Here is a 16064-nt window from a genome sequence, read left to right on the forward strand (position 1 = left end):
AGTTCAAAGCTTGAGTTTTCATTCAACTGTGTAACCGTGGCGAGGCGTCAAACTGGAAGTGGTTTGTAACTCCAGAATACATGGTCCAATCTGCCCCAAACTTCACGTTTCATAAAGCTCCAGGCCTGAAGCCACCTACATGCACATTAGGTATCATGGTGATTGCGACACCTACTGGCAACAGGAAGTACGTTTTGTCAGACACTTATCTTTTGATTTACATGATACATGATTTACAGAGTTGGGACTACGGTTGAAGAGCAGCAACATGATGTATAATTCATGTCCTCTACAGGGCGACATAGTGGAAAACAGAAGTAATACAAAATGTAAAACAGGTCATTCTAGCGCCCACACTCCATGGAAGATATACCATCTCACCCCAGCATACAGTTCCTGACTTTAACAGAAATGAACTGCCGCGTCAACCGGCATTCTGCCAGCACCCCTGAGTTGCGCAAAGGTGCGAGGGCCCGTTCATTGCTGCTTGCAGCTTTAATATTTTCTTGCTACCTTAGAATGAGACGTTTATTTCTATAGTGCATAGGGAGCGAGTCCAAATCCACCACGTTTCTGCATTAGCCCAGAACGGACAAATTAAACACCGGCTCTAGATAGGGCCATTCACATTTTTGTGTCAGCGACTGTAGTTTGCAGCCACTCAGCAATGAGCTATATCGGAAAAACACACATATTTTACGTGAAATGGCCTCATTCAGCATTTTTACCACTTTTAATCACCAGGGGTCTCATTTATGAAATAATGCGTAGGATCCAAACAAAAAATGTACGTATGAACAAAAGCCAAAAATGGCATCTGCCAAAAAATATTCTAACAATTTCTACAATCAGGCTTCCACCTCACCATCTGTGTTAGCAATTACCCATCTCCAAAATGTATGGGTTAAAGTTTCTCCCATCAAGTCTGTTTTTATACATGACAACTTTTTGTGTGAGAAGTGGCGGGCTTTCAGGCCTCATTTTGTGCGTACGCAATGTTTATAAATGACACCCCTGGCCCCTGGTTTGTTTTGCAGAGGAAAAGACCTCTGCAGATAATTTGGCTCCCAGTAAAAACCTCTTAAACAATGATCTCTAAAGGAATCTTAACCAGGAGTTCATGCTTGCCACATGGGAAAATTCTCAGCTGGTTGCAATCTGCAATCCTCACCACTAGATGCCACTAAATCCCACACACTGCTCTTTTAACATACCATTCAGTTATTTATAGCTGTTATGTTGTACACAGAAACCATGTGTATATATAATATTTATATTTGGCTGTTTTGTGTGGCATTTATTCAAAATAAATCACACTGGAATGTTACTTTAGTACCGAGAAACTGAATTAGCAGGAACAAGACTTTGATGAAGTTCATGTTTTAATTATAAATTTATTACATAATATAACAAACATATATCTCTGTGGTGGAGATATCCTGGGCAACATCTCAGATCTTGCCTCAGCTTTCACTATCACCCTTACTCTGTTTGCATGAAGAATACTAGGTAGCTTCTGGTGAACTTTTATTTCGACTAGGGCTTTCGTGTATTAAAATGTAGGGGGATTCCTAATGCTCCAAGCGTCCAGAAGTTGCCGGGATAGAAGTCGTAGATGGTTTGCCTGGTCAGCAGATGCTGAGAAGGGGAAGTTCACCTGTGAGACAAGGCTGAGGCGTTGCAGTGATACATCCACCATTCTAAACTTCACAGTGCAAACAAGGAGAAAACCAACAATGAAAGAAAAAAACCCCTTTGATGATAAGATCACTGGTTCCAGTGGGTGACCAGACCCCAGTGGGTTTTAAAAAGGTTACACTGCTCCCCCTACACTATTTAGATTGTGCTTTGTTGATTAGAAAATAAGACAAAGATAACCCTTCACTGAACTTATTTGACCTAATGATGTGTAAGTCTGTTACATGTTGCATTTTGCATCTGTATTTGTGGTAAACTTACACAACCATCTGGACCAGATATTCACTACAGCATTGTTTCTTCTAAGCAGGCCAGCCTGTGTGAGTCCAGACTGTACACGTTCACCCCTCGTGTTTGTATTTATATGGGAACAGTAAGTCAAGCTGGATAATAACCTTCATCACAGTAAAATCAAGCAATCGTGATGTGATTTGTCTCAAAATTTAAATAGAAATGTTAATGCAAAGCTCACAGGTAGATATACACAGGCTATTGTTTACATTCATAAACAATAGCCTGCTTCTTTACAAAATAATAACAGAAGGATCTAACAAATGTCTGTAGTTCTCAAGATTTCCAGGAGATGGCACCATATTATTGAGTCTAACAGCTCAAGAATGCTGTAACTAAGATAGTCCTAAAGCAAAGACAAATATACAGTTAAAAGTTAAGTTATTTTTTGGCACATTTTTCCTTTGTGTTGTTTGTTCCTCACTGGATCACCTCACATAGCATATCCAAAACTCAGAAACTGAAGGTCTGAAAAAGGAAAAAGGAGTGCTGCCAGACAGAGTGGAGGGTAAGGAGCGCAAATGCCATCTGGAAATGTGTGTACAAAACAGTGACACTGCATAAGCTGTACCTACACAGTTACAAGGTGAGTCATAGTTGTCTTGCAATATAAAATGTGACAATGGTTTCGTTCAATACCCTGTGGTGGTCTGTCTCTCCGTCTGTCTGTCTGTCTCTCCCTTTGGGCAGAGCAGTCCACTTTCTGAAGACGTCACTCGGTACAAAACAACAGTGCAGAACAATGAAGTTCAAATCTGGAATAGAAGATGAATGTGTGTGCATTTTTCTGTTTGTGTGTGTGTGTGTGTATGTATTGTGTGTGTGCGTGTTTGTGTGACACAGCCACTGCCGGGAATCTCTGATGGTAATACAGTAAGGCTATAGTGGACTAGCTCCAAAGATGTGAACCCTAACAATCAACCATACACGCGCTCTCACTGTCATCCTCGTCGTCGCTCTCACAGATACACTCAAAAAAATGGAAACAAACAAGCATTTGCACACACGCACAGTCACACACGCATGGTGAAGAGGAACGACCACACAGAGATTCGGGGAATCCAGATGCACGCATGCGCTTGGACGATGGGTGGCTTTTATGTTAGCACCTTGTCACCTTGTTTTGTGCAAATCATCCCCTAGTTCATAGTTCAGAGTTCAAAAGTTCAAGAGTTCATAGAAAGAATAAAATCTGCTCACCTTTTCCACAGGTGGTTAACTATGCATATATGCCAAACATTCATATATAGATCTATATACTTTTTGTTTTTCAAAAATTTATATGAAATCTATCATATATACATTGCTTGTGATTTAAAAAAAAGAAATTTTTTGTAGTTTGTTCATTTTTACAAGTGTAAGTACGTTGAGAATGGACAGGATATTCATTTTTTTCTGTCTTTTTTTCTGTCACTCTAAAATTCAAATGAGTGAAAGATTTAAGTATCATGTTCCACACGCTACAAAATCTACCCACAGTGTCCGAGGGTAACAAATCAAAGAGAGAAAGAAAAAACAAAAAAGTAATAGAAAAAGAACAATAAACACAAAAAGTCCAAATGAGTCTGAGGACAAACTGTAACACTGGAGTCAGAAGTAAAATAATCAGTGAGGTCACAGTGAGGCAGTGAGTGCTATTCCTACAACCCACATACGACGTTATATTTACCACCCGTTTCTTTTTTTATTTGTTTTTTTTTTATAAACTGCTAGCATAAAAGAGAGAAAAGAAAAAAAAGATGCACACAACTCCTCACCAAGTGAAACTGCCTTGGCATACTGACTGGTTGCTGCTGATGTACGGAGGTTTTTTTTAGTGGTAATAAAGATTACCTGGCCGTCTGTTCGAGAAAAGCTATGGATAAAATGCTTTTTTTGTTGCGTGAATAAAACTCACTGTTTCTCACTGCCAGCAGAAGCTACTCATGAGTACAATTGCAGATTTTGTATTGTTAAAGGAAAATTCAGTTGTTTCTTTTTTACAACCTGGGTCTTATTTTTAGAGTTCCGGCTGCCACCGTTCATGATAATACTTTACTCACTAAGTAAATCGTAGAGATAGAGGGAAGCAGCGACGTACCAAGACACTGCCAGGTTGTAAAATACTGAATTTCCTTTAAGACCTTACAGAGGCGTTCCCATCCCCACAGCCTGATAAACTACAGACACATTTTCTGCAGTGGCATTTCAGAAGGGCACATACTTTACATCTAGCTCATTTCAGCCCGTGTATGACAAGTTTCTGTTGATTACACTCCAGGTAAAAGTAGGTTTTAAGGATAACAAACATTTGCTTTGCTTCAGTTTAAGCTTAAAGGCATAGTTTGGATTTTTTGAAGTGGGGCTGTGTGAGGTACTCACCCATTGACAGTGTATTACCCACAGAAGATGGTGGTCAGTATGCTCCCAGTTTAGTGAGAAAAACGAGAGTAGCGACACAGATGGGTTAGCAGCAAAACACATTTTAACCTCTTGCACAAAGGCCTACCTAAAAAAGATCATTATCAGTTGAAGTTAACACTATATTGAGAATATTTTTACTGCTTTACCCTGCCGACAGACAGCCTTGTCTTTGGCACTACATTTTCTCAACCATAGAACTTTAGCCCTCCATAAACTTAAGTCCTCTGTGCACTGTATTACACTGCAGGTCAGCAGTTTGGGTCAGACGTTCAGTGGTTTAGGGAAGACACAACAAACACAAGAAAATAAAAGAACTGAGTGATTAGCAAAGACCAAGTGTCGTGTGGGGACAAATGGATACCTTAATAAATCAGAATATAGAGAAGAACTTTTGCAACAGACCGAAAAAGAAAGAGAGGCGAAACTTGTGTGAAAACTGGTTGCAAAGATAGAGCACAAGCCGATTGTGTAAACTGTAAACCCGTGCTCATGGACCCAGAGAGCTGCTGCTGCCTGGAACTGGTTACAACACAACCTTATGATCCTTCTAAATCGGATGCCGCCAGCGCTTCACACTTTACAGGTTGTTCGGTGAGTCGTTTTATTTATTTGTAGGTATTAATTTTACCAGGAGGTTGGGTACAGCCGTGCTCTTCAGCAAGTGTCTCTCTGGCTTCTTAAGCAGCGGTTTTACATAATCCTCTTAAGAGAAATGTTCAGTGTAAACGTCGAGCTGTCTCAGTCTGTGTGTGTTGATGTCTATATTCAGTGTAACTGGCCACAACTATTTTCATTTATTTGTTTGAGCAGCCCCCCAAAACAAGCATGACATCTTTAGAAAAAATCTTTAGAAAAGTGATGTTTCATTTCAGGCTGACCTACAGTGTAACACAGTGCGCTGCACAGTTGTGCTTATGCGTAGGAATACATAAGTTCTACGGCTGAGAAAATGTAATGCTGAAGGAAAGGGCTGTCTGATGGCAAGACAGAGCGGTGGAAATATTCTCAGTATAGCATCCACTTAGACTAATATTGATTTTTTTATATGTAGGCTTTTTTTAGTGGCTGAAATACATTTGGCTGCTGACCCCAACCACGACAGTCCATTGCTGAGCTTCGTGGTGATACTCCCGCCTGCCTCTCCAAACAGGAAACATAGAGATCGCCATCTACTGTATGTGATACACTGACTGCAGATGAATACCTCATACAGCCTCACTTCAAAAAGTCCAAACTATCCCTTTAATTTGACCAGGCTCACACACACACACACACACTTGGTTTCCTTCTGCAGCAAAAAAGATAATTTCCTCTCTACTGGTGATGAGAAACATCCCAGTGTTTCCTTCTGTCACGACCTTGTGCAGCCTGGTCTGAGAAGCATCATCAGTGGTTGCAGGGATGGAAATTTTACTAGCCGACTAACGTTTGTTTTTGTTTTTTGTTTTTTTTTACAGACTGTGGTGGTGTTAAATTGTCCTCACAGGTAAGAATTGAAATGAATAGTGATAAAACAACAGCCAACAACATCTCCATGCTAGTGCCCCAAACTTCCATCCCTGAGTGATAAACAGGCAAAAGATGAAGAGCCCCTTTTACCAATTAGCTGTCTCATTAGGTGGTCCTTACTGTACGCTGTTGTGGATAAAGTAGGGCCAGAGAACCACGTCAGTGAGAGCTGTAGCTGAAGCGGTAGGGATGGGTGTCAACTGGGGTCTCAGCCTCACATTACGGGATGCCCTTTAGTATGAAGGAAGACCGTAAGAAAATAAAAACAAACATCAAACTCTCTGTCCAAGACATGATGCAACTCGTCATGCTACGGTTCAAGAAAGGGTGACCATAAGGAAAGTTGTATACCTATGACAAAAATTTCATTTCCATATCTATATACTTTTTTTAAATTTCAAATATATATTTATATATTTATATATATATATATGTATATAATTGGTAGAAATGAGTAAACTATTGGTGGAATAAATTTAAAGATTTCTCTCTGCCTTCTATACTAAAAACCAAAAACAGGCTAAGATTAATTTATTACATTTCCTCTTTGCAACATTGTCTTTTCTTCTGAAAGCTATATTTAGATACATATATATCATATTATATAATACCTATATATAATATTCCCTTTGGAAAACCAAAAAATTGATTATGAAAAAAGCCACGAGTGTTGATTAAACATTCTCCAAATATAATAGATAGCACAGTCTGGGTACCAAGGTGGAGGGGTTTTCTCCCGTGGTTTACTTGGTGGAGCTCCACCTCTGGGCTCGAAAGTCTTCGGTTTAAAAACTACAGCAGGTATAGAGAAGACACACCTTTTCAGAGCTGTGTCTGCAGTATGTCCGTAGTCCTGTGTTCATCATTGTTGATCTCTGTATAAATATTTTGAAAGGCAACTGAGCTTTCTGTTTGGAACAAAAATTCTTCCTCCTCCTCCTTTACTCAAACTGCAAAAGGCTTTCAGAGGCCTAATAGATGGAGGGATAGAGGTAGAGAGGAGAGGAGGGAATAGTGAGAGAGAAAGTGTGGGTGTTACTAAGGGAACAACTGAAGCTTTCACAAATCAAATGTTTTAATTGGAGCTCATGCGATTCTCCTCGGCAAAGAAAGACCAGAGCCTGTTTTGAGGTCTGATCTAATTGGCTGCAGGCAAGGAGGTGGGCAGACACTAAGGGCCGAGTAGAGGGGAACGAATGTATTGACTCCTCCTCTTCAGTGCAGTGCCAAGTGCAGGGTATTTATGCAGAAAGGGAACATAAAGTGTCGCTAAGGTACACAGGTAAACATTTGTGATGCAGAACATAAAAGCAGCCAGAGTAAAAGAGGAGCGGCCCCTATCCTTTCTCTTTCATCAACACTGTTATCTTGCCCATTCTATCTTCGTCTTTCTCCCCATCTGTTGCTGTGTCTCAGGGCAGGGGTCAGCTCTCTAGCAGCAGTTTTAGTGCTCGTTCAATGTTCATGCGGTGTCCGACTCGCGTCACTCCCAGCTCTGCAAAGTCATCCTTAGTTAGAGCTGGGAGGTGAGAGCCTTCGATCTCGTGTTCCTGAAATCCTGCTCTGTGCTCCCCCAGATTGATGCTCTCCAGCCAGTCGCCGACGTCGTACTTATTCCAGAGGTGGAGGGGTTTCTGGTGGAAGGGCCGGAGGGCTAAAAGTGGTGACCCCAGCCCGGGGGAATGAGAAGGTGATGGGGATGGGGAACGAGAGCGGGAACGGGCGCTGGAGCTCCTCATTACAAAGCGGACCTCTTTCGGCTCCTGGGGTAGGCTGAGGCTAGAGGATTTGAGGATGGTTTGTGGCGGTGTTGTCGGTGAGGTCGGTAGGCCGAAGCTTGAGAATCGTCCAAGAGGGTCGCCCCGATCAGGTGAGCCTGAACCTGGGCTTGGGGTGCGTCGGGTGACAGGGTATCGGCTTCCAGGGCGGATGGTGTATGTGGTGCCATAACTTCTCTGAGAAATGGTGTGGAGCTCGCCTAGGCTGCTGAAAAGTCTGTGGGAGACAGAGAGAGACAGAGACAGTTTCAGGAATGTTAACAGATGAGACGAAAGTGAACAGATGAAGAAGAAAAGGAGACCAAGCTTTGGGTTATATGTATTAACCACTTTAAGTTCTTAAGTTTAAGTTAGTGTAGGCGTGACGTTAATAACTGACTGAATAACAGACCCAGCTAGTCTCACATCACAGCGACATCAAAGCAGCAAGCTGCGCTCATTGGTCACGACATCATTTACAGCTTTACTACTCAATCGTGAATATATCACATTGGACTTGCATCACTATTTCAAGTAATACATCAACTATACAAGGGAATATATGGCAGCATTTGAGAATAAGGCAATATTTTCACTGACATCTACACTCAGTCCATCTGAACATTACTGAAAGTGTTTTTCCTCTAATGAATTAAACCAAAAGCTACTTCCTGTTAAGGCATATGTGATCCACAAACAGCAAAGGCTCAGAATAAAAGTACAGTAACAACCAGATTTAGTGTTTTACATTGAAACGAGGACTAACGTGAAAGCACTGACAGTACAAACATGTGCACGCATATATTTACTATGTCAACACACAGTAGGCAGTTGCACATTACTGACAGTGAAGTAGCTTTTTTGACAAAGAATTACAGTTGAACGTATACTTATTTACTCTGAGGTGCAGCTATTCAATGCGCCAAGTCAACAATTCGGGAATCTCAGTGATTAATCAAACCAATCTTACCATCTGCAGCATGAAGAGGAAGAATTGTACTAACACAATCTGGCAACAATTCTCAAGAATCTGATACTAACAACAGTTTCTCCAGCATCTTCCAAAAGAACAATAAATGCCGTATAACCCACATTTTTATGCCTGACCCTGTTTTGAAAAATAATAGCATCAACTTGTTAAACAGTCTGAAAGTGGCTGATTAGTATACTACTGATCTAATGGAGGAAAAGATGGCCAGAAGGGAGGAGGATGGATTAGAGATTAAGTCTAACATGAAAGTTTAGCTTGGTGTAAGAAAGGAGAAGCAAAAAGGAGGAGGCCTAGATGTGGTAAGAGTCGGTGCAATGGTGTCTGCTTTGTTCATGCATGTTAGTGAGTGTGTTATGTACACGTGTGGCACATGTCTTCCCTCTACTGCATGTGTCTGGAAACTTTGATGTGGACTAGAGAGTGTGATGGAACAGAGGTAGCTAAGGCAGCGCACAGGCTGGAAGAATGATCAGACTACAGGGAGCCGACGGATATGAGATGAGCTCCATGCGCACTTACACAGTCGTCCTGCCCTCCTGGGCGCACAGTCAGTTCTAGACCAATCAGATCAGAGCAGCAGGGCGGAGCATGCAAGGTGAGCAGAGAGAGAGCAATGGGAGAGAATGTTAGCATCACTCCATGAGACGCAGCCTGCCAACCAGACTCTGCTTCAGCCAACTCTGCTGTCTTTGACGTGCTTCGTGTGTGTACAATTCTGTGTGTGACTGTGTGAGTGTTGCTGTGAGTGCATGTATGCGCCCAGGTATTTATGCGTGTGTGCATGTGATGGTGTTTTTGATGTATAAGCACGACAAAGGCAGCAGAGCAGGCTTTGGCACTGGAAGGTCTGACCAGTGGGCTACATGAGAGAGAAATGAGCACACTATTCACATATCAAACACTGCACAAACAAAAGAAAAACAAACAAACAAAGAAACAAACAAATAAAAGGCGGGCACATGTCCCTTGACTTTTGTGGTTGCTTTTGTACTTATTCTGAAATTATGTGGACTAAATGAACCATTATTCTTGATAGCAAGCAATTATTTATATGTGTTGTGCAAGTAGTTGTGATTAATTAACATCTGTATCTGCTACACTGTTTATAAGGGTGTGTGTGTGTGTGTTTTCAGGAAATATAAACTGCTGTTTTAGTGTCATTTAAGAGACCTACAGTATCCAATAAGCAAGACAGTCAGGGACCATGGCCATCCTCAACACAATCACTGAAAAACAAAACAAAGTTATGCAAATTACATAAACAGAGAAGAACAGAAAACCAAAGGGCACAAATGAAAAAAAACACAAAACAAAAAAAAAAACGAGAACCACAGGTTTCTAAACCACCCAAAGCTGATACATGATACACAGCATGTGAACGAGGTGGACACAAGAGAGACAAAGTACAGCAGCATGTGTGGTTTCTGAAGGGTTTAAATGGGGCACACAGTGGATGGGGTAAGTGAGTAACATTACAGTTAAGGGTGCTGGGATGCCTACGCTACATGTGAAATGCTCTAGTAGGTGAGGAGGAGAAACAAATGCAGAGGCAGAGAGAGAGAGAGAGAAAGAGAGAGAGAGGGAGGAAGAGAGAAAGAGAGAAATAATGGTGTGCATGGTCATCTTTGTCAGCCTAGGGCAATCAGCTGTTGGGATGGATGTGGTGAGGATGAATTTGATTGCATTACCTCCGAAAAAGGATGAGCCCAATCATGAGTGAGTGTTACATGATATGTTGTATTTGATATCATGGTCACCTGTTCCTTCCAGGGATCATGATGTTGTTGAGGTACACACCGATGATTGATGGCTAAATTTGGCTCAATGTCACATGGTGACTTCATGTTTCATTTGCGGTCGCCCAGGCATCGCAAGTCTTAAGCGATAGGGATGAATGAGCTTTTCAACCCAAACTATCTTGGTAATAGACTACTGTTACTAATAAAAGAACAAAAAGGGGATCAGACTGCAAAACATGCTTATAAGACTTTAAAATACAGAATAGTTTATGCTTACGCAATTATCTTCATTAAAAAAAACCCCCAAAAAACAAAATCTGATAATCTGAATACATGACTTTGTGATATTTATGGAGGTGCTGGAGGTAAATTCTGCATCAAGGATTTCCAGAGGCAACAGCATGAAGTAGCAGCAGACTTTTGTTGATGCCAAACTATACTGTAGCTCTCAAATAACAAATTCTGCCAAGCGCCAACATTAGTCAGTATCAAAGGCCAAAAACTAACAGCCCTATACTGATCAATTCTCAAGAGTCTTTCCATTCTTTGATGGGTGTAGATTGCTAAAAATCTAAAGCATTTTGGTTTCACTTGTGCGGAGTTGGTCAGCTCCTCCTCATGAGATTAATACGATAAGCGGACTGCGAAAAGGTCTATTCTAACATCTTCTTAAACTTAGAGTCTCTCCTCAGGTCTTTTAGCTCCTCTTAATCAGCAGTGAAGTATAGTGAACATGAAAGCAAAATTGTCCACCCTCCTTATTCATTCGAACAGAAATGAGGACAAGAGAAGAAGAAAAGAGAGGAGCGAGACTAAAAAATCAACTGCATCTAAAACTTCGGAGCTCTTTGAAACCTCCATTCAGAGATCTTCACTGATAAATTACTGTAAATGAAGGATTCTCCTGAACAGCACGTTAAAATTAACACTGATTAGTCTCAATTTCATGGCAGAGCAAAACTACAGTGGACAACCAATGAATGAAAGCATTTGTTCTTCCAACTTGCCAAACCATAAAATCACAACCGGGCCAAATCCTGAGTAGATCAGAAGAGAAGACATTTATTTGACATTTACCCTTCCTTGGCACCTCAGAACTTTTGACAAGGTCAGGTAGTCTTGTCATTAACATGGCAGTTAATGCTGAGATCATGAGGGGATGGTTTTAACATGACACACCATTATAGTTCAGTCATGTTCAAATATTTCTGAGAATACATCCTTAAATCTTTGAAGTTATCACTGATGATACTGTAGGATGGGGCACGATGATAAGAAGGAAACTGCAGTTTCTGGTCTTATCAAGTTTATATCAGTGATGGCTGCAAAGAGGTGCAGATATAAGAATGCATTATGTATTATTTGAACAAGGACTCTGGGAAAAGCTCAAGGAAAAGCTGGAAGGGTAGCTACTGGCAGGGTCAAAGGTTAGAACCCAACAGAGTGTGTGTGAGATGAGGAAAGGCTTTCGGGGAGAGCATGCCTCCAAGCCCTGTTACCTTGTTTGCATCAACAGATAATCTACTACTACTACTACTACTACTACTACTACACACACACACACACACACACACCCACACACACAACAAACAGCGTAACCTTATCATTATTGCCTACTTCTGCTTGATGTATATACTTTACAACCCCGATCATTTAACAGGAGGCCAAGGAGTTCAGCTGCAACTATGGAAACAAGGAACAATCGAGACCCAAGACCAGAGCCATCAATTGTAGTACTACTGTATATCTCTAACACCAACAATTTGTCATGGTAACACAGTCCTACAACCAAATATTTTATATTCTTTTTTAAGTAACTTTTACTCTGAAATAGTCTGTAAGTGAAGCAATCAGGTGATGCAAACAAGGTAACATCATAGATAAAAGAAAATACATGAAACAAAATGTGTAAAGGGTTATTTTCCAATGGGATTAGTTGATAGGCTTGTTAGGAAAAGTATATATTTAAAAAAGCTTAAGTTTACCCTAGGGGCTATAACCTTAAGGTTTACTCTCTTCGGTGTCCTCACATCTGCAGAAATATAAAGGACTTCATTGTACCTTCAGGTATGGTGTGAAAACAAGAAACCCACAGATAATAGACAAAACAGCACTGTGCTTCAGATGCTCTAGTTGACCCCAGTGTCGCTGTGAGAAGCAAGCTTGCCTTTGCCTCTTCTCTATGCTTCATATTTGCTTTTTACTCACTGACGCTGCAACATGCTTTGTGACCCATAGAAAGTTAAAGCAAAGATTAACAATGCTGTAACACTAACACTGTAAGGGTAGCTAATGCTAGCAATGCTGGTGGCTTCTGATCTCATTAGCGCTTACCATCACAATGGACTGGCTTAAATGTGGATTCATTTGCATATTTTAAGATGTGAATAAAACCAAATCATGCACAGAAATAAAACTTAAAGCCACCCTCTTTGACTCAGCCTCTAGGTATCTCTATTTCCAGATAAGTGTTATTAGATTTAAGACCAAAATAGACTCGAAATTGTTGTCTACAAAATATGTTTGCTTTTAAATAATAAATCAAAGCCTCTATGTTTGCAATCTCTCTTCCAGTGGGCTTGTTATTGCAAAAAACAAGAAGGGATATCGACTGCCGACATAATAATGGATCTAAATAAAGAGTAATATAAAATGTCGGTAGACAAGAGACAAGAATTAAACTCAGTGTCTGACAAGTATGTAATTTAAGATGATTTCAGACCCTTCTTTCTGATGTTAAACCCTGGAGTTGCTTTAGATTGTTAACTCTCACTGTCTCTGCCACTGTCTGAGTAAAATATATCATGACTTTTAATGTAACCATCTGTTCTGTCACGCAGTGTCGAATACAGTTTTCTTACCTGGCACCTGCCACGGGTGACTTCCTCCCCGGATCAAGTGATGCTCCCAGTGGTTCCTCTCCCAGTGACCTAGTGTCTTTATTTAGCTGCTGTAGTCGTGAACTGAGCTCCCCCATAACAGATGGTTTTGCTCCCTCATCTACACCCAGTCCCAGTCCCAGCCCACCAAGATTGCCCAAACTCCCAATACCTAGCCCCACCCCTGGCCCGCGAGGTTCCACTGGGTCCCCCCACAGCTTGGACCTCCGCTGGAAGAGGTAGCGTGGCTTGGTGGGGGCTAGTCCAGTCACTGAGGCTGAACCACCTGAGGGCAGCCCAGCTCCTCCAGCTGCAGCAACAGCCAGGGCGGCAGCCTGTTGTTGTGATAGCAGCTCGCTGTCAGAGCTCTGCTTCAGCAGAGGGTCCCTGAAGGTGACGGGGCCTTTACTGCCTCCTATCTGGGACTTGAGTCGGGGCTTAGGAGGCACTGGCGGCTTGTCGAGCACAAAAGTCTGCCCGTCAGCATAGGAGGTGTGCGTGGTATGTGTGTCGGCAGGCTCGCCGCTTTCTGAGGACAATGTGGACATGCTGGAAACCGTGGAGACGGTGCTGGTGGTCTCAAGATGGTGGTCTCGCTCTCTGTCGCTGGAGCTGCGCGTGTCAGCCTCCTCCACGCCTGAGTCAGCCGCAGAGCCAGACTCGCCCACCGGTGGGGGCTCCAGAGGGTCAGATGGCTTCCCTGAGACAGCTGCTGCACTGGGTGGAGGTGCCGGCTGGGGAGGCTGAGGCTGGGTGGGGGTCACAGTTGGGGTTGTTGGGGTTGAGGGAGTCTGGGGTGTGGGTGTTGGAGGGGTAGTGGGAACGGAGGCAGGTTTAGTTGGAGACACAGGTGTCCCCTGTGCCTGTGCCAGCAGCCCATTAGCAAACTCATCCGGTGGTGGAACAACTCCAATCTTACGTAGCTCCTCTCTAGTTTCCTCATCACTGGAGGACAACATTGCTGGGGGCAGGGTCACTGTGTATGGATCCACATCCTCCTCGGAGCTTCCCTGAGCCAGACTCTTCTCTTGGGCTGGACTGGCAGGACGCTGAGTTTGAGGCTGGGCCTGGAGCTGGGCTTGGGGCTGGGAGACCGTGGGACTGGGGGATTTAGCTCGTGGAGTTGGAGATTTGCTGGGCTCTGTGGATGTTGGGGCAGGTGTCTGTTCTAGTTCTGGACCCACCCCGACAGCCTGGCCATTACTAGTAGCATGGACCATGATAAGCCCTGCCGTTTTCTGTTGCGACGTATCCATAATACTGATCAACATACTTTTTTTATCCTCTAGTCTCTTCTCCTCCTTCCGCTCCTCTACTCTGGCCTCCATCTCCTGCCGGAATGATACAGGTGATGGTGATGTGGCCCACTGTGGTTTGGTGGGCTGGGGAACTAAAATAGATGTCGGGGAGGATCCAACTCCATACCCCACTGCCTTGGTGCTTTTAGGCGAAAAAGGGGGAGTTGAGGGAGCCCCTTCCCCATGTGGAGACTCTTTGGTCTGAGGGTCAATGAACATAACGCTCTGGCCTGCCCGCTCCTGTTTAGTCCTAGGCTCTGGGCTGCCAGTTGGGGACTGGCTCTGGGAGGTCAGTGCTCTCTCCCTTGCGGCCAGCGCAAGAGCCAGTGGAGAGTTGGGGTCCAGGGGCTTTCCTGTGAGCGGATGAATAAAGGTGGTCCCACTAGGTGAGGGGCTCAGGGCCAAGGCAGGGGGTGGCAGCTGTCCCAGCTCTCGGGTGAGCATCCGTTCATCGATGGAGTGAGACTGAGTCAGAGAGGGGGAGTCGGAGCTGGTTGCAGACGCCCCCTCCATGGTCCCAACAGAAAGGAAGACAGTGGATTTCCTCCGTTCTTCAAGGCGACGCTCACGATCTTTCACTGCTCCAGCTATTGCAGCGGCGAAGGGGCCCTTACCCTGAAACATCATCTCCCCCTGGGCACGCATACGCTCTCGCTCAGCCATCAGCTGCTGCTGGTAGTAGTCTGCACGGCTGGTATGTGTGTGTCCATGGGTATGTGGGTGTCGTCCTGAGGGTGAGCTCTCTCGGGAGTGGGCAGCAGCTAAGGCTATACTAGCTTTTTCTTGTGCATCTTCCACCTGCAGTAAGACACAAATAAATCAGCCAAACATGTCAAAGTTAGAGAGTCTCTGACACATTAGTAAAAAAATAACAAAACAGAAGACCATGCCCAACATGTAACCTACCTGTAGTTGTTTCACCAAGGGACTTTTCTTCCTCTGGGGTTTGGTGGGTGTGTACAGTCCAATGCTAAATTGACCCACATTAGCATAGGGGTTGTCAATAACCCGACCCTTCCTTTTGATTCGCTCAGGTGGAGTAGCAGCAGAAGGACGGGGAATTTCTGTAGGTTCTACAGGTAGATGGGAAGAGTCCTGGAGGATGATCATGGAGCGGGCTTTCTTCTGTCTCTCTATGTGTGTGGCCTGCCGCTGTGCGGCCTCGTAAGGCAGGTCCAAGGAGGAGGGCTTGAAGCTGGAGCGTCCTCCAGGCTCGTGGCCCTGACTCTGGGTCCTAGATGGGGGAGGAGGGGGACAGAACGCTGGGGGAGGACCAGTGTCTAGGTAGTAGGGAGGAGGTGGAGGTGCCGTTTGTGGAGGTGGAGGGATGGGATGGGGCTGTGAGTGGTCTCGGAGGGTGTCTGTCATTGAGGAACTGCGTGGAAATCTGTTCTCGCCTGCAAGGGCAGACAGCCGATCCTCCTCAGTGGCACCTGATGAGGGAGGGAAGAGCACAGACCCTCTGGTGACCAGGAGTAAGCTCATGAGATAAGACCATT

At 43.6% G+C, this 16064-nt stretch overlaps 1 protein-coding gene across 3 annotated transcripts in view; it reads right to left on the reverse strand.

Annotated features, from left to right (window-relative positions):
• Positions 1–1364: 1364 nt before the first annotated feature.
• The window catches only part of shank3a (SH3 and multiple ankyrin repeat domains 3a), a 284296-nt gene continuing 269596 nt past the window's right edge, over positions 1365–16064 (reverse strand). For all 3 annotated transcript variants that reach the window (XM_078167969.1, XM_078167968.1, XM_078167970.1), the window contains 3 exons: positions 15472–15998; positions 13250–15363; positions 1365–7896 (listed from right to left, as the gene is read on the reverse strand). In XM_078167969.1, coding sequence (XP_078024095.1) covers positions 7326–7896; positions 13250–15363; positions 15472–15998 — 3212 coding nt within the window. In that variant the 3' untranslated portion in view covers positions 1365–7325. The remainder of the gene's footprint in view (positions 7897–13249; positions 15364–15471; positions 15999–16064) is intronic.

The sequence above is a fragment of the Epinephelus lanceolatus genome, chromosome 5, assembly GCF_041903045.1.
Source record: "Epinephelus lanceolatus isolate andai-2023 chromosome 5, ASM4190304v1, whole genome shotgun sequence".
Taxonomy (NCBI): domain Eukaryota; kingdom Metazoa; phylum Chordata; class Actinopteri; order Perciformes; family Serranidae; genus Epinephelus; species Epinephelus lanceolatus.